Raw genomic sequence first — 27,283 nt, forward strand, 5'->3', positions numbered from 1 at the left:
AGCCTTTCTGTCATGGATTTAATGGTATGAAGGAAGGTAGTAGAGCATTTGTCCCACCTACTGTCTAGTTAGGGAGTCATTTCACTACTTCACCCAAGCTGAAATGGTATATTATCTAATGAGTTGAGTCCCTTCAACTTTCTTAATGAGAGCCCCAATTATGAATGAGTTAAAAATCTTAAGGAAACCAGGAAAGGAAAAGAGTATAATGACTGCCACAAAGAAAGATCATAGGCATTTATCAAAAAGCCAAAATCCATTCTCTTCACACTCTTTCTCACTCTTTTTCTCTCTCTTTCTCACACACACACACACACACACACACACACACACACACCTTTTAAAGTTTCTTCCACAGAATCTCAATGAATGGCATGAGGGACCAAAAAACGTGCCTTCAAGTTTCTCCACTTTTATTTAGATCCACTTAAACATATTCATGTCAACTTGGACAGTGAGTATACTGTTCTTTACATCATCCAATACCTTGCATCACCATCACTTTCATAAAATAGATCATTTGTCTACCATCACTTGCCTACCAGCCTCACCAGAACTCTTGTTTTGCAACTTACCAGTTGTCCAATTCCCATCTGCTTCCACTCTTGGGTTAATGTACAATAATATGCAATTAACTAGCATCTCCTTTAACTTTTTTTCCTTTAAAGTTTCACTTTATTTTAAAAACATTCTATTTCCAGAGCCAAAATATATGGACAGGATGCAAATGAAAGTAACAAATCATCTTGTCCAAATACTTTGAAAAATGGACCCTGTGTCCACTTGATGCTCTCAATTTCTATTTCCTCCAGTTCCATCATCCGTTTCAGAAGCTTACTTTCTACAGTGTTTTTCTACCTATTTTCTTTTTCTATCTCATATGCAGGTAACAACAAATTATGTTCAGCCAAAAATATTTTAAAAAACAAACCAGTGCCAAAACATTAAAAAATTCCTGACATACCCTTTGTGCATTAGTCTTACAATCTGTACACTTAAATAACTCCAGGAGGCTTCTTTTTTTTTTTTTGCTAAAAATTTACCAAAATATTTTGAACACATAAAAATATTTTTAAAAAAACAAAAACAAAAGCCCAGCATAAATTTAGTTGTATAGGCATTGGTTAGAGAACATTGTTTTCACTAAGGATTATATTCAAAAAAGTTTCTCTTGGGTTTTTACTAAAACTCTGATTCTGAACCTTATAGCTTATAATGGTGTTAACTATTAAAAAAGGAGGAAATCTAATTCAGCTCAATTTATTATAATAAAGAGTATGTCTGTACTATAATAAAAAATAAACATATTTTTGGTTATTTAGAGGCCATCTTCCTGACCTGTAACTAAAATAACTGTATTTGATTTAAACTTATTTACTTGCAGTGAATTATGGAAAGCTAACTTAAAGGTCTGAATAATCAGTTATGAGTAAAGAACACCTGTTGATGGTCCTGTGACCATTCAGAACAAGGCCTTTGCTGAAAAAAAAAAGAAATCACTAGTATTGAATATAGCCCTTAGTCATATGAGATAGGAGCTTTATGAGCAACCCAGCATGTAAAGAACGAGGTTGACTTTGCCAGCCAGCCACTCCTTGAGAGGACAGTAGTATTCATAGTGAAACTGCTCAAACTCGGGTGTCTGGCGGATTTCACATAAGAAGGAGAGATCAATACCTGACTCCAAAAGGAGGAGGAGCAGGGGGAATACAAAGAGCAGCAGGCCCAGGCCCACCACAAGAAGCCGGGAAAAACTCTTGACCAGTGGGTTCACCCGAATATGGCCACTCAGAATGTCATAGCTCCATGACAAAGCTTGGTGAGCCTCCTTCAGCTCTTCTTCTTCGGCCATTAAAAAGGCGTTTTCATCTGCTTCTAGTTCCTCAAACGAATCTGTGTCTTCTTTTTCCAACTCCAGCCTAGATGGACAGTCAAAGAGCATGTCAATCTCATCATCATCAATGGGGGTAGGGAGCAGGCTGGCACTTGGGTTGTATGCCAGTTCAGAGATGGTCAAGGGCTCTTCTTTTATTTTATCTTCCTCTTCACTTGAGGGCTCTTCATACTCATGGGATTCCTTTACTGGTGAGCTGGAGGTCAAGGGGGCAGAAATGTCATCTTCTTTGGGCAATGGAACACCTGTAAAGAGACGTATTTTTCTTAATCTTAAATTTCAAGTTTTCTTCTTCCACAAAAATCTGTAAATGGAAATTAGGGAATCCATGAAATTGTTCTGTGGAATCCTGACTTTTAACAGTCATTTTTAGTATAGATCCTATACCATAAGTTCTACGGTCAACGTGTTAAACCCAAGATAACCAAATAGCTCAAATGGTTGGCAGTATTTACAATATTTACATGTGCAATTATGGTCTGAAACACCCCCCCCAACTTTGGTCATGTTTACAAGAACAAAATTACAAGAAATCACTATTATAATTTTGAGTAGTGTCTTTTGGAAGTCAACACTGTCATCCAATAAAGTATTGTAGTAAGATTAGTCTACTGTCTAATGGGATATTTTATTATGTTATGTATTTTTTCTAGTCTTCATTCTAGGCACAATTTTGTGGTTTCTCGTTTCATATAACTGCAATCATATCTGTATGAACAAATTCACATCTTGTTCCTTTAACATTTTAACTTAGACATTTTCTTTGTTGACATAAACGCCCACTGGCATTTATAATGGTTGCCAAATTTTCTACTTAGTTAATACAATAATAGTTGCCTATTGGCAAACATTTAGATTGCTTTACAGTTGTGAAAAAAGACTGCTATGAGACATCTTTACATATACAGCCTTTATCACCTCTTGTTTCAGCTCATTGGACAGATGTCTGAAAGAAAAATTGCTTGGTCAAAAGGTGTGGACATTATTTCTTAACCTTTATTGGGGGAGAGGTATTTCTCAACCCTTCATTTTATAGATGGGAAACCCTTCAAATAACAGGCCTAAGGCCAGTTCTCCTAATTTTGAGTCTTGGGTTCTTAGTGGGAAAGGTAGAATCAAAGAAATGTTCCCCGGGAGGGACGTACAGTATAATACCAAATTAGGTAACTGTAAGCCTGCTTTTAATGAATGCATTTCAGTATTTTCCTCTCTTCAAGATGTACAGGAAGTGATGTCACCAAGATGCCAACATCGGTTGTTCCTGACTTCTCTTCCCCTCACAGGAAGAACAACTAACAACCATTCACGGACAAGACACCACTGAGAAAATCCTAAAACATGGAATTGAGGCTGAAGTACCCTCCTGTACCACAGAGACCAAGACAGACTGCATTGGGAGGGTAAGAGGAATGGCTGTGCTGATCACACTGCTTCTCCCCTAGGCTGGCACAACATCACACTGAGAGATCTCCTCAGAGACTCCAGTTCCTTCAGTGGGAAAAGAGAGCCAGGGGTGACATCCAGCTCCCCGCCTAGCATTGTGGGTCACTTCATGGGAGCCCTTACTTTGTATATTTCACCCCCCAGTATCACAGGGGAATCTGTGGGGCTCAACCACTGGGAATTCATGATGGAGAAGGCGTGGGGGGGGGGGGGGCTTCCAACAGTCAGCACTCAGATCATGGCAGACTGAGTTCCTACCTGCAGAGCCAAGTACTAGTCCCAACCAGTGGCTGTGCTCACATGCAGAATCTAGTTGGTGGTGCATCTAACCGGGGAAAGGACTGCCAGATTCAGATCCTCAGAGGAGGAGTTTTGACAGCCCTGGAGCCTGGTCTACTCACACCCAGGCAGAAGAACTGAGTCATAACCCCACCCACTGTGGATCCTAGATCCCTGTCCCTTCCAACCAGAAAGCCTGTTTGGGAAAGTTTGGGAGTTACCTGAAGTGGGCTCTCCCAGTCCTACCCAGGCAGGAGGGCTGAGTCACAGCTCCATCTGACAGGAAGGGCTGGTAAGAACACCTGGAAGCTGCATTATCCAGCCACACTGGAGCTGAGAGGTGGGCAGGCAGAGCTGATTGCTTTTAGAGCAAAGCAAGTGGTCCAGTTTGGCCATGGAACTTGGGGCCTGGATCAGATTGATTGAAGACCACCACAAACAGAGTGGCCTAGGAGCTGCTTCTCCCCCTGTGCCTAAATTAGCTTACGTAGGGAAACTAAGTCATAGCCTGACTCATTGCTAAATACAGCCTTCAGCTTATCTGACCAGGAAACCTTACCAGAGCACACAGAAAGCTGTGTAGCCCATCCAACAGGCCTGCCTAACAGTGGCATTTGAACCAAAAGTATAGCCCATGGCTTCCCCTGTCTGCAGAGCAAAACTGGTAGTCTCACCTGACCAGGATATCCAGTAAACACTCTTGCCTGACTTGGGTCCCCAAACAATGAGCCATGCAGGCCCTGGGTCCATCCTGCTGCCCTACCAGGGTAGGGAAGTTAATTCATAGCCCCATTTACTGCTGAGTATAGTTCCTAGTCCCAACCATCTAGTAAGCCTGACCAGAAAATCCAGACAAAAGAGCCTATACTATAGCCAGTTGGGCATGGAATGAAGCCCTCAGTCCTATCCAGCTGTTCTCAGCCAGTGGCACACACCCCCATCCACAATCTCAGAGCTTAAACAGTTGCCCCAAAATAGACTCTCATAGCAGGTCTCACCTGCCCAAGGATGCTAATAGCACACACCAGAAACCCAAACTGAGCTGGCTGATGAATCCAAAGCAAATCTGCAAAATCTGGAAGAGGAGACCCTTTACTCAAATGCACAAATACCAGCGTAAGGAATCAAGGACCATGAAAAATCAGGTAAATATGACAACATTAAAGGAAACTAAAAAAGCACTAATAACCCTAAAGAAATGGAGATCTATGAACTATCAAATAATTCAGAAAAATCCTCTTAAAGAAGTTTAGTGAACTACAAGAACACATGACAACTAAACAAAATTAGGAAAGCAATGAATGAGCAAAATGAGAAGCTCAACAAAGAAACAGAAACCATTTTTAAAAACCAAACAGAAATCCTAGAGCTGAAAAATATAATAACTGAAATGAAGAAATCAATAGAGATCTTCAAAAGAAGACTCAACAAGGCAGAAGAAAGAATCAGTGACCTGGAAGATAGGACATTTGAAATTATCCAGTCAGAGAAGCAAAAAGAAAAAAGAATGAAAAAAAGTGAATCCAGCCCCAGCCCATAGGACTTAACAGGACACAATGAAAAGAAACAATATTAGTATTAAAGGAATTTCAAAAAGAGAAGAGAAAAAGGACAGAAAATATATTAAAGACAGTAATGGCTGAAAACTTCCCAAACCTGGGAAAAGAAATAGACATCAAGAGGCCCAAAGGATCCCAAATAGGTTGAACTCAAAAAGGGCTCTACTGAGACATAAATATAAATTGTCAAGAGTCAAAGACAAAAGAATTTTAAAACCAGCAAGAGAAAAGAGATAAGTTAATGTAAGGGTGCGCCCTTAAGACTACTGGCAGATTTCTCAACAGAAACTTTTCAGGCCAGAAGCTAATGGCATGACATATTCAAAATATTGAAAGAAAGAAACTGTCAACCAAGAATGCTATACCTGGCAAAGCTGTCCTTCAGAAATGGAGGGATAAAGACTTTCCCAAACAAACAAAAACTGAAGGAATTCATCACCATTAGACCTACCTTACAAGAAATGCTAAAGGGAGTCTGTTAAGTGGAAAGGACACTAATTATCATCATAAAAAGTAAGAAGGCAGTATAAAACTCACTGGTAATATAGTCAAAGTTAGATTCTGTACGGTAATGCTGGTGCACAATTCACTTATAAATCTAGTTTACAAGTTAAAAAACAAATGTAAAAATAACCATACCTAAAATAATCTGTTATTAGTTATACAAAAACAAAAGCAAATTGTAATATCAATAACCTAAAATGTGAGGGGGAGGAGAAGTAAAAGTGTAAAGCTCAGGAATTGTATTGAAATTAAGTTGTTATTAGCTTAAACTGGAGTGTTAGAATTTTAAGATATTTTTATGTAAGCTTCACAGTAACCACAAGGGAAAAACCTGTAGTAATTACAAAAGGAACATGATAAAGAAGTCAAAGCATACTGATACCACAAAACATCAAAATAAGAAACAGCACGGTAAGAAACAAGGAACAATGGATCTACAAAACAGCCAGACAGTAAGTAACAAAATGGCAATTGTAAGCCCCTTTTTTTAAATCAATAATTTAAACATAAATGGATTACATTTTGCAATCAAAAGACACAGAATGGCTGAATAAATTAAAAAACAAGATCCAATGATATGCTGCCTACAAGAAACTCACTTTAGACATAAAGACACACATAGACTGAGAGTGAAGGGATGGAAAACTATATTTCAAGCAAATGGCAAAAAAAAAAGCAGAGGTAGCAATACTTACATCAGACAAAATAGAGAATGGACTTGAGGATACGGGGTGGGGAAGGGTAAGGTGGGACAAAGAGAGAGTGGCATGGACATATATACACTACAAAATGTAAAACAGATAGCTAGTGGGAAGCAGCCGCATAGCACAGGGAGATCAGCTCAGTGCTCTGTGACTGCCTAGAGGGGTGGGATAGGGAGGGTGGGAGGGAGGGAGATGCAAGAGGGAAGAGATATGGGGCCATATGTATACGTATAACTGATTGACTTTGTTATAAAGCAGAAACTAACATGCCATTGTAAAGCAACTATACTCCACTAAAGATGTTAAAAAAAGACTGTAAACTAAAAATGGTAAAAAAAATATACAAAGAAGGTAATGATAAAGGAGTCACTACATCAAAAAGATACAACAATTGTAAATATTTATGTGCCCAACATTGGTGCACCCAAATTCATAAATCAAAATCTAACCCAGCTAAAAGGAGACATAAACAGTAATACAATAACACTGGGGACTTTCATACTCCACTCACAACAATGAACAGCTCATACAGACAGAGAATCAATAAGGAAACAGCAGATTTCAGCAACACTATAGACCAAATGGACCTAACAGAGAACATTCTATCTGACAACAGCAAAATACACATTCTTCTCAAGTGCACATGGAACATTTTCTAGGAAAGACCATATGTTAGGCCATAAAATAAATCTTAGCAAATTTAAGAAGACTGAAATCATACTGAGTACCTTCTCTGACCACAATGGTGTGAAACTAGAAATCAATAAGAGAAAAACTGGAAAGTTCATGAATAATGGAAATTAAACAATCTCCTGAACAACCAATAGTTAAAGAAGAAATTAACAAGGAAATAAAGTATCTTGAGAAACAAAAATGGAGATACAACATACCAAAACTTATGGGATGCAGCAAAAGCAGTTCTAAGAGGGAACTTCATAGCAATAAATGCCTACATTAAGAGGCAAGAAAGATAAAAAACCCTAACTCTATGCATTAAGGAACTAGAAAATGGTGGTCAAACTGAGCCCAAAGTTGGCAGAAGAAAGGAAAAACTAAAGAATAAAATAGAGAACAGGAAAACAGGAAAGATTAACCAAACTAAGAGTTGGTTCTTTGAAAAGATAAACAGAATTGACAAAATTTTAGCTAGACTAACCAAGGAAAAAAGAGAGAACCCAAATTAACAAAATTATAAATGAATAAGGAAACATTACAACTGATACCACAGAAATACAAAGGATCATAAAAGGCTACTATGAACAAATATACACCAACAAACTGGACAACCTAGAGAAAATGGAAAAATTCTCAGAAACATACAAACTACCAAGACAGAAACAAGAAGAAATAAAAAGTCTGAATCAACTAATTACTAGTAAGGAGATTGAAATGGTAATCAAAAATCTCCCAGTGAAGAAAAGCCAAGGACAAGATGGCTTCACTGGTGAATTTTAAAGAATTAACACCAATCCTTCTCAACCCTTCCAAAAATATCAAAGTGGAGGGAACACTCCCAGTCTTACTTTGTGAGGCCAACATTACCCTGATACCAAAGCCAAAAAGGACACTATTAGAAAACTACAGACCAACATGCCTGATGAATACAGATGCAGAAATTCTTAATACTAGAAAACTGAATCCAGCAGCACATTAAAAGAATCATTTACTAGACTTCCGGGAAGATGGCAGAAGAGTAAGACATGGAGATCACCTTCCTCCCCACAGATACACCAGAAATACATCTACACGTGGAACAACTCCTATAGAACACCTACTGAACGCTGGCAGAAGACCTCAGACCTCCCAAAAGCCGTGTGGATGAAAGGCTCTTGGCGCTGCAGCCAGGAGTCAGTGCTGTGCCTCTGACATGGGAGAGCCAACTTCAGGACACGGGTCCACAAGAGAACAACAGCATAGAAAGCCACGAGATACACCCATGCACATATGGTCAACTTATCTTTGATAAAGGTGGCAGGAATGAACACATATATATGGAATTTAAGGAAAAAAATGTCATGAAGAACCTAGGAGTAAAACAGGAATAAAGACACAGACCTACTAGAGAATGGACTAGAGCATATGGGGAGTGGGAAGGGTGAGCTGTGACAAAGCGAGAGAGAGGCATGGACATATATACACTACCAGACGTACTGTCGACACAGCTAGTGGGAAGCAGCCGCATAGCACAGGGAGATCAGCTTGGTGCTCTGTGACCACCTGGAGGGGTGGGGGAGGGAGTGTGGGAGGGAGGGAGATGCAAGAGGGAAGATATATGGGAACATATGTATATATATATAGCCGATTCATTTTGTTGTATATCAGAAACTAACATAGCATTGTAAAGCAATTATACTCCAATAAAGGTGTTAAAGAGGGCTTCCCTGGTGGCGCAGTGGTTGGGAGTCCGCCTGCCGATGCAGGGGACATGGGTTCGCGCCTCGGTCCGGGAGGATCCCGCGTGCCGCGGAGCGGCTGGGCCCGTGAGCCATGGCCGCTGAGCCTGCACGTCCGGAGCCTGTGCTCTGCAACGGGAGAGGCCACGGCAGTGAGAGGCCCACGTACCACAAAAAAAAAAAAAAAAAAAAAAAAAAAGGTGTTAAAGAAAAAAAAAGAATCATTTACTGTGATCAAGTGGGATTTAGAGCTGGCATGCAAGGATGGTTCAACATACACAAATTAATGTGATATATCAAAGTAACAGAATGAAAGAAAAAAATCATATGATCATCTTAATAGATGCAGAAAAAGCTTTTGACAAAATTCTACATCCATTTGATAAAAACTCAACACATTAGCTATAGAAAGAATGTACCTCAACACAATAAAGGCCATATATGATAAGCCCATGGCTCACATCATACTCAATGGTGAAAGACTGAAAGCTTTTCCTCTAAGATTAGGAACAAGACAAGGGTGCTCACTCTCACCACTCCTGTTCAACATAGTACTGGAAGTCCTGGCCAGAGCAGTCAGGCAAGAAACATAAATAAAAGGCATCCTAACTGGAAAGGAAGAAGTAAAATTATCTGTATTTGCAGGTGACATGTTTTTATACATGGAAAATCCTAAAGACTCCACCAAAAGACTATTGGAGCTAACTGCCAAATTCAGTGAAGTTGCGGTATACAAATTTAACATAGAAAAATCACTACTGTTTTTATACAGTAACAACAAATTATCTGAAAAAAAAAGATCTCTTTTACAACAGCATCAAAAACAATAAAATATTTAGGGATAAACTTAGCCAAGGAGGTGAAAGATCTCTACTCTGAAAATTATAAGACACTGGTGAAAGAAATTGAAGAACACACAAATGAATGGAAAGGTATCCCATGTTCATGATTAGAAGAATTAATATTGTTAAAATGTCAATACTACCAAAAGCCATTTATAGATTCAATGCAATCCCTTCAAGATTGCAATGAAATTTTTTACAGAAGTAGAGAAAAAAAATCCTGAAATTTATATGGAACCACAAAAGACCCCAAATAGCCAAAGCAATTCTGAGAAAGAAGAACAAAGCAGGAGGATATTCACATGTGAGAGAATGAAACTAGACCCCAAACTTCCACTACTCACAAAAATTAACTTGCAGTGGATTAAAGACTTAAATGTAGAACCTGAAACCATGAAACTCCTAGAAGAAAACATAGGAAAACAAGCTCCTTGACATAAGTCTTGGCAATGATTTTCTGGCTATGATCCCTAAAGCACAAGCAACCAAATCAAAAACAAGTGGGACTACATTAAACTAAAAAGCTCCTGCAAGCAAAAGAAGCGAACAACAAAGTGAAAACCTATGGAATGGGAAAAAAATTTCCAAGCCATATCTGAGTAGGGGTTAATATCCAAAATATATAAAGAACTCACACAACTCAATAGCAAAAAAAACCCACCTCCAAATACTTCAATTACAAAATGGGGAAAAGGCCTGAATAGACATTTTTCTTCTCAACAGGATAAATGAAAGGCCAACAGGTACACAAAACTAGGCTCAACATCACTAGTCATTAGAGAAATGCAAATGAAAACCACAAGGACATATCATTTCATGCCTTTTAGAATGGTCATCATCTAAAAGACAAAACAAATAAATAAAAAGACAGCTACATGTAGAAGAATGAAATTAGAACACTCCCTAACACCATATACAAAAATAAACTCAAAATGTATTAAAGACCTAAATGTAAGCCCAGACACTATCAAACTCTTAGACGAAAACATAGGCAGAACACTCTATGACATAACTCACAGCAAGATCCTTTTTGACCCACCTCCTAGAGAAATGGAAATAAAAACAAAAATAATCAAATGGGACCTAATGAAACTTCAAAGCTTTTGCACAGCAAAGGAAACCATAAACAAGATGAAAAGACAACTCTCAGAATGGGAGAAAATATTTGCAAATGAAGTAACTGACAAAGGATTAATCTCCAAAATTTACAAGCAGCTCATACAGCTCAAAAACAAAAAAACAACCCAATCCAAAAATGGGCAGACGACCTAAATACACATTTCTCCAAAGAAGATATACAGATTGCCAACAAACACATGAAAGAATGCTCAACATCATTAATCATTAGAGAAATACAAATCAAAACTACAATGAGATATCATCTCACACTGGTCAGAATGGCCATCATCAAAAAATCTAGAAACAATAAATGCTGGAGAGGGTGTGGAGAAAAGGGAACCCTCTTGCACTGTTGGTGGGAATGTAAATTGATACAGCCACTATGGAGAACAGTATGGAGGTTCCTTAAAAAACTACAAATAGAACTACCATACGACCCAGCAATCCCACTACTGGGCATATACCCTGAGAAAACCATAATTCTAAAAGAGTCATGTACCAAAATGTTCATTATAGCTCTATTTACAATACCCAGGACATGGAAGCAACCTAAGTGTCCATCAACAGGTGAATGGATAAAGAAGATGTGGCACATATATACAATGGAATATTACTCAGCCATAAAAAGAAACAAAATTGGGTTATTTGTAGTGAGGTGGATGGACCTAGTGTTTGTCATACAGAGTGAAGTAAGTCAGAAAGAGAAAAACGAATACTGTACGCTAACACATATATATGGAATCTAAAAAAAAAAAGAAAATGGTCATGAAGAACCTAGGGGCAAGACAGGAATAAAGACACAGACCTACTAGAGAATAGACTTAAGGATACGGGGAGCGGGAAGGGTAAGCTGGAACGAAGTGAGAGAGTGGCATGGACATATATACACTACCAAACGTAAAATAGATAGCTAGTGGGAAGCAGCCGCATAGCACAGGGAGGTCAGCTTGGTGCTTTGTGACCACCTAGAGGGGTGGGATTGGGAGGGAGGGAGGCGCAAGAGGGAAGAGATATGGGGACATATGTATATGTATAACTGATTCACTTTGTTATAAAGCAGAAACTAACATACTATTGTAAAGCAATTATACTCCAATAGAGATGTTAAAAAAAAAAAAGATAACAAATGCTGGTAAGGATGTGGAGAAAAGGGAACCCTGGTGCACTGTTGGCAGGATTATAAACTGGTACAGGCACTATAGAAAACAGTATGGAGGTTCCTCAAAAAGTTAAAAGTTAAAAATTTTGCACTACCATATGAATCAGAAGTTCCACTTCTGAGAATATATTGAAAGGATACAAAAACTAACTTGAAAAGATATCTGCACCCCTATGTTCATAGCAGTATTATTTACAATAGTCAAGACATGGAAACAGCCTCAGTGTCCATTCATCTGTGAATATATGTATATATACACAAAGAACACACACACACCAGAATATTATTCAGCCACCAAAAAATGAGAAAATCCTGCCATTTGCGACAACATGGATGGACATGGAAGGCATTATGCTAAATGATATAAGTCAGGTAGAGAAAGACAAACACTGTATGATCTCACTTATATGTGGAATCTAATTCTTTTTTAAAACTCATAGAAAAAGGAATCAGATTTGTGGTTACCAGAGACAGGAAGTGGCGAGAGGGAGAATTAGAGGAAGGGAGTTAAAAGGTACAAGCTTCCAGTTATAAATAGGTATAAGGAATATAATGTACAACATGGTAACTATAGTTAATACTGCTATATGATATATATGGAAGTTAAGAGAGTAGATGCCAAGAGTCCATATCACAAGGAAAAGTTTTTTTCTTTTTGTTTCATTTATATGAGATAATGGATGCTAACTAAAGGTAGTGCAGTAATCATTTCACAACATTTGTAAGTCAAGCCATTATGCTGTATACCTTAAACTTATACAGTGATGTATGTCTATTATATCTCAATAAAACTGGGGAAAAATGATGTGCAGGACTGAATTACTGGTTTTATCTTTTAAATATCAACAGATATTTCCTAATAGCTCTGGTATGACAGTCCTGAGCAGCCTAAATGAAAGATACCGTAAAACATGCAAGCAAAATACAAAGGGCCAACAAGCACATGAAAAGAAGCTCCACATCATTAGTTGTTACCACAATAAGATAGCACTTCACACCCGCTAGGATGGCTATAATTTTTTTAAATAGATCTTTACTGGAGTGTAATTGCTTCACAATACTGTGTTAGTTTCTGTTGCACAACAAAGCGAATCAGCCATATGCATACACGTGTCGCCATGTCCCCTCCCTCGAGCCTCCCTCCCATCCTCCCTATCCCACCCCTCTAGGTCATCGCAGAGCACAGAGCTGATCTCCCTGTGCTATGCTGCTGCTTCCCACCAGCCAACTATTTCACATTTGGTAGCGTATATATGTCCATACCACTCTCACTTCGCCCCAGCTTCGCCCTCCCACCCCATGTCCTCAAGTCCATTCTCTATGTCTACCTCTTTATTCCTGCCCTGCAACCAGGTTCATCAGTACCACGGTTTTCTGTTTTTGTTTTTGCTTTTATGATTCCGTAAGGAGGCAAGAACGTACAATAGAGAAAAGACAGCCTCTTGAATAAGTGGTGCTGGGAAAACTGGACAGCTACATGTAAAAGAATGAAATTAGAACACTTCCTAACACCATACACAAAAAATAAACTCCAAATGTTTTAAAGACCTAAATGTAAGACCAGACACTATAAAACTCTTAGAGGAAAACACTTTTTGACATAAACCACAGCTATAATTTTTAAAACCTGAACATAACAAGTGTTGGTTAAGGGTGAGGAGAAATTGGAACCCTTGAACATTGCTGATAGGATTTTAAAATGGTTCAGCTGCTACAGAAAACAGTTGGCAGTTCCTCAAGTCAAACAGAATTACCATATGATCCAGCACTTCTACTCCAAGGTATATACTCCAAAGAATTAAAAACAAGTACTCAGACAAATACTTGTACAAAAATGTTCAAAGCAGCAGTAATCCAATAGGAAAAAGTTGGAAACAACCCAAACGTCCATAAACGGATGACTAGATAAAATGTGGTTTATCCATATAATAATATTATTCAATCATTATAGACATGACACAACATGGATGAATGTCAAAACCATGCTGAGTGAAAGTAGACAGACACAGAAGCTTATATAACATATGATTCCATTTATCTCCATATGAAATATCCAGAACAGGTAAATTCATAGAGACAGGAAGCATACTGGTGGTTGCCAGGGGCTGAGGGAGGAAATGAATGGGGAGTGTCTGCTTAACGGGTACCAGGTTTCCTTTTAGGGTGATGAAAATGTTTTGGAACTAGAGAGAGGTGTTAGTTGCAAAGCCGTGAATGTACTAAATGGTACTATATTTTTCATGTTAAAATGGTTGATTTTATGTTATGAACTTCACTTCAATAAAAATTTTTAAAAAATAAATGCAAGCTGTAATTTTTCTACCACCATATAATACTCCATGAAACCTGAAGGGAGAAAATGTTCACAGTGTAAGGAGAGATGACAAGAGTTATGACTTTCTGGAACACTACATCTTTACATATCTCGTATTCCATATCCCCAAGAAGAAAGGTCATTTTACTCTCCTCTTTGGGAAAGCAGTGAAAGCAACATATTGTCTGTGAGTGGCATAACTGCTCTGGAAAGACCACTCCCAGCCCCTTTGGCTATTTTCACCGTCCTGTGGTCACAAAGATCTTCCATGCTCTTTGTCCTTACCTAACAGCATTTTCTCATGTAAATGGCCTTTCCTCCTTAAGTCTCCTTTTCCTAATACGCAACCTATTCTCCCTCTGCCTTCTGTTTTCCATATCCTTCTCCTATAATAAGAGGTAAAGGGAAACCTCAAGTTTCCAAACTGCAGTATTTTGTTGACGGCAACTCCATTCTTCCAGTTGCTCAGACCAAAAACCTTGACTTTCCTCTGTTCACTCTCACTATGGACCCATCAGCAACTTCTATGTCTCTACCTTCAAAGCACACTCAGAATCGGACCACCTCCTACTATGTCCACCGCTACCAACCTGGTCTAAGCCTCCGTCTTTCTCACTTACATTACTGCAGCAGCATCTCACCTGGTCCCCCTGCTCTAGCCCTTGCCTATGTAAGGGTCGTTGTCAACACGGCAGCTGGAGTCATCCTTTGAAAACATAACATGGATCATGCCACTCATCTGCTCAATGTCCGCTAGCGGTTTTTCATCTTCCTCAGAGTATAAACCAAGTCCTTGCAGGGATATCTACTCTCCTAACCTCTCTGACCTTGTTCTGCTAGGACCCTCCCCCTTGTTCATGCCACCCCAGCCACAGAAGCCTGGCTGTCCCTCAAACATGCCAGTTAAGCTCTCTCTTGCTGTTCTCTCTGCTTGGAGCACTCTGCCTTCAGACAGTTTCACACTCTGTCCCTCTTTGCAGGTTGTTAAACAAATGTCACCTTCTCAGTTACATTATGTAAAATTTCAGCCCATCTCCCCAGTACTCCCTATCCCCCTTCCCAAATTTATTTTTCTTCTGAGAAATCCAGGATCTAAGAAGGAAAAATAGAGCGCTAGCAAGGTGAAATAGTGGCTTCTGGGAGAGACATAATCATGGTCATTAATTCAGGGTCACAAAAGCGAGTGCCTCTACAGGCCAGGCAGGTGCCTGATGTGAATGAGTGCAGGCCAGGTATGGGACAGTAGGGAGTGGTGGTGACCGGGGAAAACTGACCATATTGAGCTCCATCTGAAAGCTTTAAAATTCAAATTAAAAAAATAATCTGGGCAGTCCATACAAAAAGAGCCTGTGGGTATTTTTAGGCCTATAGGCTGCTAGTCTACAAATGCTACTAGATAAATGCTGAGATAAAATCAGCTAGATTACTGATGTTTCAAAGTCGCCCAAGTATTCCAGTACTTGGATCTCAACAACAGAAGTATTCTCTTATGTTTCTGGAAAGGAGGAGTTAGGCAGGGAAATAAATGCTTTCTTCCCTGTCATAGTTTTTCTAACCACTAGCATTAGATGTGCTGGAGTTTCATAATACTTTTCCCCTCATCTCTAGGCTCAAATTTTTAGTGGGATAGAGTGGAAAGTAGACCAGACAAAGGCTGGACAACCCAGTTCTGCCACTTATGAGACTTTAGTTCTTAATAACTTCCATCAACCAATTTATGAATAAAGAAGATGCGGTACGTATATACAATGGAATATTACTCAGCCATGTAAAAGAATATTACTCAGCCATAAGGCCATTTGTAGCAACATGGATGGACCTAGAGATTATCTTACTAAGTGAGGTAAGGGAGACAGAGAAAGACAAATATCATATGATATGGCTTATATGTGGAATCTAAAAAAATGATACAAATGAACTTATTTACAAAACAGAAACAGACTCACAGACTTCAAAAATAAACTTACGGTTACCAGAGGGGGAAGGAGGGGGGGAGGGATAAATTAGGAGTTTGGGATTAGCAGATACAAACTACTATATATAAAATAGATAAACAACAAGGACCTACTGTACAGCACAGGACACTCTGCTTAATATTCTATAATAACCTATAAGGGAAAAGAATCTGAAAAAGAATAGATATATGTATGTATAACTGAATCACTTTGCTATACACCTGAAACTAACACAACATTGTAAATCAACTATACCCTGATATAAAATAAAAATTAAAAAAATATTCTTGGAGCTCAGCTTGCTTAACGACAACACAGGAGTGACACCTACCTCATAAGCCTGGGGTGAGGGTTAAACAAAATTATTTTTTGTTTATGGATGCATAAGTGCTGTCTGTATCCAAAAAAAGCTATAGGAGAAGGAGGGGGGGGAGGGATAAATTAGGAGTTTGGGATTAGCAGATACAAACTACTATATATAAAATAGATAAACAACAAGGACCTACTGTACAGCACAGGACACTCTGCTTAATATTCTATAATAACCTATAAGGGAAAAGAATCTGAAAAAGAATAGATATATGTATAACTGAATCACTTTGCTATACACCTGAAACTAACACAACATTGTAAATCAACTATACCCTGATATAAAATAAAAATTAAAAAAATATTCTTGGAGCTCAGCTTGCTTAACGACAACACAGGAGTGACACCTACCTCATAAGCCTGGGGTGAGGGTTAAACAAAATTATTTTTTGTTTATGGATGCATAAGTGCTGTCTGTATCCAAAAAAAGCTATAGGAATTATATGTTACTATCTTACCAAAGAAAATTAGGCTACATTGGCCTACTTCTAAGCAATATGTACATACAATCTATTGACAAGCAATATCATTTTATCAACACAGATTAGTTTTCTAACAAGTCCACTACTACAGAGTACAAGGGAAATTATATTATAGTTGGTTATCCATATTTTCTTAATTTTCTTTATGTGATAGATGCTTAAAGTTTCCTACATGCCTTTTCTGATGAACTGGACAAGAATGTCCAAAGAGACCAGAAATGTTAAATTAGTGAGACAATCTACACTGTTTCATTAAATTTATTTTACTTCATCAGTACACGAGAAGCCTCCTAAACGTATTCACAAAGCTCAATGGCTAAAAACGTTTTTTAGAAGTGATGTGACAATGCTTAAGGAAAAGGAAATAGCTTTCAAGTTTCTATTATTATTCAGCCCAATTAAAATTATATAATAGCTGAAAGTTTCTGACACATAGGAAATAATGTTAACTTATATTTTAGTAAATATAACTATTTTTATACCATTATTATCATTATTCAACTTGAAGAAATACTTCATGAAGTGAAATAGCGAGAATCAAACGATGCTGAAGGAAAAGACTGGCCACTGATGATGGACAGGCCGTGTGCCTGCTGTGTACAGTCAAGCAGGTTGTGCACTGCTCATTCCAGGCTTTGGCAAATGGCATCACCGGTCACCACCATTCAGGTTCCCTCTGTGGCACCCCAAGTCACTCTGTGCTGGTACCCAACTATGGAATGCCCCCTAAACCTGCAGAGCAGGGACACAAAGAAAGCAGTACCACCACCTGGCAGGGAGGAGGGTATTTTAGAAAATTGTAGAGGCTTTTTTGGCGGTCACAATGATTGGCAGGGTCAGCATCATTTAGCGGGAGGGCGTCAAGGATGCCAGACATCAAAAAATGCATAGGATGGTCCCACAAAATAAAGAATTATTTTGCATCCCACATAACTTTTAGATGTCCTATTAAATATTATCCATGTTGGTGAGAAACCTATTTAGAATGATTTGAATCTAGAATCTACCTGTGTTTTACATTTAAACCTAAAGCATTTAGATGAGATTTTAACATATTTTGAATTTTTCAGGCATACAACCACTGGGTAAATTGAAGGTATCTTGCCAAGAGCTGTTTACCTGTTCAGAATATCACATCACTGCTGTCCGAAATGGCTAAGGTGTCCAAGATGCCTACATAGTAGCACACGTTCTTGCATCTATTGAGTGGTGCCCATGTCCCCCCATTACATTCACAGAGGAGCCAGCATCCCATGCCTTCATTCTGCCTCCTGGTGAATCATGCTTAAGAAAAACCTTTGGAAAGACTTAACTATTTTATTATGAATTACTTCTAAGTTCTCCCGTCATTACACTTAGAGCCTTATTTTGACTTTTAAAGTTATGTGTAAGTAGACTGTGTTTTCTCTGAGTTTCATTTCAGGATGGTAGAGAGAACATTAAGACCTTTGTTACTGAATCTGAAGGGCACACTGAATCAAAGGATTGACAACCACTGCTCAAGCATACACGAAATTGTCAGGTCTCTATGGAGTTCACGTATTTGTTGCCTATTAACCAGCCGTACTTGCTGAGGTGGGCTAACTTCTGATTGATCTACTTATGTTGATCGGTGTAGCCATCCTGCCTCTGGGAGGTGTGCTGTACTCTTGAATTGAGGATAGGGACAAGAAGAGTGAAGGAAGAGTGGGAGAGAAGGAAGAAGTCATCACTCCACTTCTAGGAAATATGATGGAGTGGAAAGAACAGTGGCCTGGAATTCTGGGGACCTAGATTCAGTTCCACAGAACTCTCTGTGTGTCCTCCGACATGGCACTTCAGTTCTATGAGTCTTAGACTTTTTACCTGAAAAAATGGACCACATCCCTTCCAGTCTAGGTCTCTCAAAAAAAGTCCCACTTGACACTATACATATACTTTCCCTGAAAGCACCAATCACCTGCATATAAGAAGCAGAGCTATTTCTCCTGTATCTATTGAGAAACATTGTGGGAGAGGGGAAAAGACAAGAGCACTAAAATTTTTAATAAATTTTTACAGGGATAGATATTTTAAGCACACGATCATGTGATATTCATAAGAGGAGATGAGGAAACTGAGGCTCAGAGACGTTAAGTAACCTGCACAAGGTCATGACGCCAGGACACAACAGAGCAGGGGTTTGTACCCAAGCCTGCCTGACTCCAAAGCTTGTTCCAAACCACCATGTTTTCCTAAAGAGAGGGGGATCTGAGAGGCCCAGAAAGACCCTCACTTCTTAACTAAAGAGGAAGAGTCTTGTGTTATTGGCCAATTTCATTTGCTGAGACCGCAGTATCATTATATGTAAGGTGATCACTTGTCCCTATTTGCCTGGTACAGTCCCACGGTATGCCTGTTTCCTAGCAGCATTATTAAAGTGCCCCTTTCACTCTCAAAAGGTTTGCCTAATAGATTTTATGGTCACCTAATTACGTGTTTATATGTCATACCTCCTGTGATTGTATCCTGGAAGCCAAAAAAAAAAAAAAATTCACTTGCTGTTGTGGGGATTAATGGTTTAGGTCAGAAATAGGCTTTCAAGTTCACTGTATTATGCATGAGCTATCAGTGCCCCAAATGTTTTCTATCCACATTTAGCAGCATGCAGACTTCCAACTGTAGTAAGATGGTACGCCATTAAACTCCTGTGTGACTCCTTTATCTTCCCTTTGCTGGGGATAAAGTCTAATCCTTCAAGAGAAGCTCATGTCTCATGGGTTTAAAGAAAAGATCCTGAGAATGACATGTACTTTTTCAGATGAGGGTTTCCACTTTCAGGCACAGACACTGCAAAATATCTCACACTAGAAATGTTCCTGATGCCTCTGAATATCCTTGGGAAGCTGCCTGCTCGTTCTATTTAAAACCCATAAGAGTCATCCCAGTGACTCTGGAAAGTATAGACGAATGGAAAGTTAGACACACACACACACACACACACACCACACTTCACAGCAAATCCTAATGTTCTTCCTAGCCATGAACATCAATCTCACTTCCCCTTGTGGTCATCATCTACCAACCTCCTGGTCATGCCTCTAGAGTAGCTGAACATTTTGAAACCTTTGTCTTACCATTTTTTTGATTTCAATATCTAGAATTCAAGAGAATTCAGTCAATCCTTGTCCTCATATAGCAGAAGTCAACTGCCCCTTCCAGACCACTGAAATGGCTCTCACCAAGATATCCAATGATCACCATGTTGCTAAAGACAATGTGTGCTCTCTTCTGTCCTCCTACTGACCACTCTACCTCTGTGACTTCACACTCTCTTGGTTTCCATCTCATGATTCTAAGCTACCTCTGTCTTGTCCACAGTCTTTTCACCTCTATTTGTGGTAGCTTCAGCTCTCTGCTCTTGTCACTCTGTGCCCTCCCCCTTAGAGTCTCGACCATATGCATGGCTCCACCATGCTACTGCAGCATTACTCAACACAGCTCTGCAGGTCACTTGTGTCCTTGCCCATTGTTCCTTGAAATTAGTTTGGGAAACTGTGCACACTATCACCTTTTGGACATTACTATTAAGGTTAAGAGTACAAGCTCTCATCAAAAATTATGGCTATCACTGTGGAAAACGATATGGAGATCCATCAAAAAACTAAAAAGAGAACTACCATATGACCCAGCAATTCCACTCCTGGGTATATAGCAGAAAAAAACCAAAAACACTAATTTAAAAAGATACATGCACCCCAATGTTCACAACAACATTATTTACAATTGCCAAGATACAGAAGCAACCCAAGTGTCTACCAGCAGATGAATGGATAAAGAAGATGTTGTGGATATACACAGTGGAATACTACTTATCCATAAAGAAGGAAATTTTGCCATTGCAGCAACATGGATGGACTTGGAGGGTATTATGCTAAGTGAGATAAGTCAGACAGAGAAAGACAAATACTGTATAATATCACTTATATGTGGAATCTAAAAAACACAACAAACTAGCGAATATAACAAAAAAGAAGCAAACTCACAGAAAAAAACTATTGGTTACCAGTTGGGGGAGGGAAGAGGAAGGGGAAATACAGGAGTAGGGGATTGAAAGGTATAAACTATTAGGTATAAAATAAGCAACAAGGATATATTGTACAACACCAGGAATATAGCCAATATTTTATTTTTTCTTTTAAAAAAATGTATTGGAATATAGTTGATTTACAATGTTGTGTTTCAGATGTACAGCAAAGTGATTCAGATATATATATATATATATATATACACACATATACTTTTTAAAATTCTCTTCCATTATAGGTTATTATAAGATACTGAGTATAGTTTCCTGTACTATACAGTAGGTGTTTGTTGGTTATCTATTTTATATATAGTGGTGTGTATATTTTAATCCTAAAGTCCTAATTTATCACCCCCTTTCCCCTCTGGTAACCATAAATTCGATTTCTATATCTGAGTCTATTCCTGTTTTGTAAATAAGTTCATTTGTATCATTTTTTGATTCCACATATAAGCCATATCATATTTGTCTTTCTCTGGCTTACTTAGTATGATAATCTCTTGGTCCAGCCATGTTGCTGCAAATGGCATTATTTCATTCTTTTTTATAGCTGAGTAATGTTCCATTGTGTATATATACCACATCTTCTTTATCCATTCGTCTGTCAATGGACACTTAGCTTGCTTCCATATCTTGGCTACTGTAAATAGTGCTGCAGTGAACGCTGGGGTGCACATATCTTTTCAAAAAATGGTTTTCTTCAGATATATTTTATAATAACTATAAATGGAGTATAACCTTTAAAAATGGTGAATCACTATATTGTATACCCCTAACTTATATAATATTGTACAAAAACTATACTTCAAAAAGAGTCATGGCTATCATCAAAAAGACAAGTGATTACATGTGCTGGTGAGGATGTAGGGAAAAGGGAACTCCTGTGTACTGTTGGTGCAGCCACTATGGAAAACAGTATGGAGGGTCCACCCCAAATTAAAAATAGAACTACCATATGATCTAACAATCCCCACTTCTGAGTATATATCCAAAGGAAATGAAAATAGGATCTTGAAGAGATAGCTGCACTCCCATGTTCATTGCAGCATTATTCACAATAGCCAAGATATGGAAACAACCTAAATGGCCATCTATGGATGAATGGATAAAGAAGCTAGAAGATGTGGTATATGTATACAGTGGCATATTATTCAACCACAAGAAAGAAGAAAATCCTGCCATTTGTGACAACATGGATGGGCCTTGAGGGCATTATGTAGGTGAAATAAATCAGAGAAAGACAAATGCTCCACGGTACCACTTATATGTGGAATCTAAAATAAACAACAACAAAAAAACACAACAACAAAGAAAAGTCAAATTCATAGAAACAGAAAGTAGAAAAATGGTCGTCATGGGCTAGGGGGTGGGAGAAACAGGGAAAGGGTGCAAACTTTCAGCTGTAAGATGAATAAGGTTTGATGTTCTAATATAAAACACGGTCATTATAGTTGATAACACTGTTTTATACAACTGAGATTTGCAAGAGAGTAGAACTCAAATGTTCTCACCAAAAGAAAAAAAAACCAACTGATAAATATGTGAGGTAATGAATGTGCTCATCAGTTAAGCAGGGGGAATCCTTTCACAACGAACATCCAATTGCCACAATATATACTTTAAATGTCTTTCAATTTTATTTGTCCATTATACCTCAATAAAGCTGAAATTAAAAAGAATACAAGCTCTTAAATTATCTTTCTGTGTCTGAATCCTGGCCTTGTATTGTCATGTGACCTTGGACAAGTGACTTAATCGCTCTATTCAGTGAAATCTATAAAATGGAAAAATTCAGGCCAACCACATGGGGATACTGTGCACAGAGGAGTCATGAATTAATGTGTGGGAAGTGGTTGGCTCACAGTAAACACTCAGTAACATTACTGTTTACCTATTAAAATGTCTGAGAGGTCCCAAAGAGAAGAAACCAGTTTTGCTTTATTTAACTCAATATTTCCCAAATTTATTTGACCAGAGAAGTTTGAACATGACTTAGTTTAGTTTGAGAAACACATGTTACTGAATCTCTGACCCATCTCACCTCAAAACCGTCCAATGAGCTGCAGACTCACCACACACCTGGATGCAGGCTCGTATCCTACACCCAGTCTGTCTCTCCCACCCCAGATTTTCCCTCCTCTACCAGTTACTGTATAGTAAATGGCATCACCTTCTATCCACACCAGCAATCTAAGGGTTGGCCATGACTTCTCACTCACTGCTCACCCCATATCCGTCACCAGCTTCTACAAATTCTGCCACCATATTCACTTTCAAAGTGGTCCCTGCCTCTCCATCCCCTCCATGCTTACCACTTCTCAACTGCATGACAGCAATGGTCTCCTCACTAGTTTCCCTGACCTCAGTCTGGCTCCTTCTGAATTGTTGCCAGAACAATCATCTTTAAATGCCTAATTAGTCATATGAATCTGAGTCAGGCTGGGACCTGGGACCCTTTGCTGCAGTGCTCGCACCTGGACACACCTCTCCTCCAGCAACAAAATACAAAGAAACTGTGTGGGACTAAAACTAACCGTGTGCATGTGCAGTTGGGGCAAATACTGGACCCAAAAGACACAGAGACCAAAAAACCCAGCTGCCACTTTTGAAGAGCCTGGAGCAAAAACAGGGTGTCAGGAGCAAAAGCAAGGTACTGAGAATACGTCCTGCACACACCACCACCAGAGGGGTGAGCAAAACACTTAAGCCACCCCTCTGGCCTGACCCCTGGACACACCCCTACCCTCACCCCATATAAGGAACAAGCTTGCCCCCTTCAGGCAGCCAGCAAGCAAGGGAACCTGTTGTTTGTTCTCGCTCCCCCCTGCGGCAGCAGGGGCCCCAATAAAGCCTTGCCTGAATTTCTTGTCTTGCCTCTAGTCAATTTCTATTGCCTAGGGAAGGCCATGAACCCTGGTCGGTAACAAATCCTCTTCTTAAAAGGTTTTTCATGGCTCTCAGGATAAAATTTAAACTCCAGCTTAGTATAAAATGCACACCTCTACCCCACACATTTCCACCGTTCCCATCTATTTAGAGGTGCCCAAATGTGTTACGCTGTATCATGCCTCTGTGCCTTTGCACAGACTGTTGCCTCTTCCTGGAATGTCCTTCTGCACTCAGATGGCTCCTACTCGTTCTTTAAGACCTCATCTTTCACCTCCTCTCGGAAGGCTCTCCTACATACATGCTTATCACACAGTTTCCATGGTTGACTCATTCGTCTCCCAGATGATTAGTCTCAGCCAATGATGGTAATTCCATTCTCACAATGTACATCCGTACATCTCACAACGTACGGTCTCTGGTTTGGAAGTGGGTATGTGAGCCAACCCTGAAAATGAAAAACGAAGGGAAGAGTCGCCAGGGGGAGAGAGGTAGAGGGGGAAATTCTGACAAAGGTTTCTTGCTTCTAAGGAGAACATACTGGACAGATGCAGACTTTCTCTTGACATTGTATGTGAAAGAGACACCAGGAATTCTGGCAGCCATCCTACGATGCTGATGGCAAATGGTCTGAGGGGGAGCGCTGGCCAACTGAGAAGAGCAGCGCAGAGAGAGAAAATGAACCTGGCTTCTCAATCCTGGAATCATCCCTGACTCTGGACTTGGTGTTGTCTTGGATAATAAATCACTTTATTATTTAAACCAGTGTTTGTTAGAGTTCCTTGCTGCTAATGTCATGCTAACTGATGCAGCTGTCACCATCTCACGGGTCTCTCTGTCATCACAATCAATCATCACACCAAAGTCAGGAACACGACACAAAACCCTCACTGAACTTCAGCGTCATCCTGGTGGACCTCAGTAATGCAATATGATAAAGACAACAAATAAGAAGTGTAAATATTAGAAAGGAAGGCACAAAACTGTCACTATTTCCAGGTGATAGTATCACCTACAAGAAAAGGCAAAGAGTCTAATAAGCTAGGGGAATTAATCAGAAGTCAGTAAGGTGTTCAGATTCAAAACAGGTGATTTACTACACACAAGCAAAGACCATAAAAAATATGATAATGGAAAATCCCATTCAAAATAGCTAAACGCACAAATTAGAATAGCCACGTAATATCCAGGATATCCATAAGAAATATGCAAACCTTGTGTGAGGACGACATTAAGACAGAGCTGAATAACCTAAAAGAAAATCTGAAAAAAATGAAGGAATATACCAGTGTTCCTGAATAGAAGTCAGTTATTTTGAAGATCTAGATCTCCTCTAATTAAACTAAAATTCACTGCAATTTCAATATAAATCTCAACACATTTTCAGAAACGACAAATGGAGAAAGTGCACATGATTAATCAAGAAACTCTGGATAAAAAAAGATCCATGAGGGGGAACGTGACCCGTCTGATGTCAAAACTATACTACGGTTAATAATGGAGCAGGAATACTAAAATATGCAATTCAGAAATATACCTTTGAAAATAATGAAAGGTTATGATAAATAACTTTGAGAAAAATCACTAACCAACTGGGAGAGGGAAAAAGTATATCCCTTCTTCATGTCAAACACACATAAAAATTCCAAAGAAGTTAACAGGTCAAATAAACACAAATATTAGATCAAACCACATGAAATCACCATTTTTGTAGGTCAAAAGCAGTTGAGTATCAGCAATTTCACATAGTTCAAGCTAATGCATTAATTATGAGGATGAAAACACAGAAAACATGCTTATAATCTCGGAATGAGGGAAACTGACATAAAATAATAAAACTTAGAACATAGAAAAATTAAGTAGTCTGAACATGCAGAAGCTGTCTGTGCATATGAAAAGTGCCTGTGCTACAAAGTTAACATTAAAATAAGTTAAAAGCCAAGAACAAATTATGAGGAAGAAAGTTAATACTTGTAAAAGGCAAAAGATTAATATGCAGATTATAAAAGAATTCCCACAATCTATAAGGGAAGGACAAAAACAAAACAGAAATTCACGAAGTAAACAAGTAATTCCCAGGAGAAATGCACGTGGACAATTATCCTTTGAAAAGATGCTCACCCTCACTAGTAAAAAGGAAAAGGCAAATTACAACAATAAAATCTCATTTTTTTTTTTTCAATCTTAGAAACTGGTCACATCAGGGTTAGTGCTTATGTGGGGAAGCAGCCATTTTCCTACTCACCTTGTTAGTGAGTGTTAGTCTTTCAGAGGATAATTTATTTGCCCATTTCCATCAAAATTTAAAATGTGTATATCCTTCAACTTTTAAGAATCTGTCATAGAGAAATACTTGTATACGCACATTCATTGCAGCACTGTTACAGCTAATAAATAGGAAATATCAGTTTTCCAACAGTAATTTGGTGATTAAATAAATTATGGCATCTCTACACTCCATGATATTATTCAGCCAATTTTTAAAAGGATACAGATTAATATGTATCGATATGGAAAGTCCTTCAAGCCATATGATAAAGTGAAAAAATGAATTGTAAAATAATACATATAGAACAATCCTATTTATGTAAAAAAATAATCCTATATCCATTCTACACGTCAATGTGCATAGACTGGCTAATAATATGCATCTCCCTACCCCAGTCTGTCCTAGGGTCAAGGAAAACATTCTATAAAATTGTACTTTAAAAATCTTTTATAATAAGAACACATCATCTATGTCATTATACAAATACAATTAATTTCATTTCAATTCACTTAGAAGTCAGTTCCACACATGTGCATGTGGTATGGCCAATTCCAGACATTTCCCAGGATTTTAAAAATTTTAATCATTTGGTGAAAACCACATATACATATATAACAGCAGCTCCTTTCCTGCTGTAGGCTCTGATTTTTTAAAATTCCTATTTCAATTCCTATTTTCCCCCAAGGACCACGGAATAACACACAAAATACATTTTCAATGAAAAGGAAATTGGCAGAACATCAGTTTGATCCCAGTTCTTTAACTGCTGTTGTATTTCAGGACAGTTCTACTTTGAAGATAAAGGGGAGTTTTGCCTCATCCAGGCAAGCACACTTGAAGATCTTAAACTTTGAACAATAAAAGGAGGGAGGAGCATGTTTTGATCATCCAATCTGTCCTGTCTATGATCGTCAGTCATTCCTGGGCCATCTGGATTGGACACCCCACTGCTGCCTCCTTCCTAACGGGGCTACAACTGGCATGTAATTTATTAGCCTTTAGGATGACTTCATACCATTGCACTTAATAGGAGGGCCAGGACCCCCATTTCAAGCCCTCCCATTTTC

At 38.7% G+C, this 27,283-nt stretch overlaps 1 protein-coding gene across 1 annotated transcript in view; it reads right to left on the reverse strand.

The window, feature by feature from the left end:
• Window positions 1-392: 392 nt before the first annotated feature.
• The window catches only part of FRMD3 (FERM domain containing 3), a 294,060-nt gene continuing 267,169 nt past the window's right edge, over window positions 393-27,283 (reverse strand). The window contains exon 14 of the mRNA XM_024753892.1: window positions 393-2,139. Coding sequence (XP_024609660.1) covers window positions 1,541-2,139 — 599 coding nt within the window. The 3' untranslated portion in view covers window positions 393-1,540. The remainder of the gene's footprint in view (window positions 2,140-27,283) is intronic.

This window comes from Neophocaena asiaeorientalis, unplaced genomic scaffold (genome assembly GCF_003031525.2).
Source record: "Neophocaena asiaeorientalis asiaeorientalis breed wild unplaced genomic scaffold, Neophocaena_asiaeorientalis_V1.1 scaffold220, whole genome shotgun sequence".
Lineage (NCBI taxonomy): Eukaryota > Metazoa > Chordata > Mammalia > Artiodactyla > Phocoenidae > Neophocaena > Neophocaena asiaeorientalis.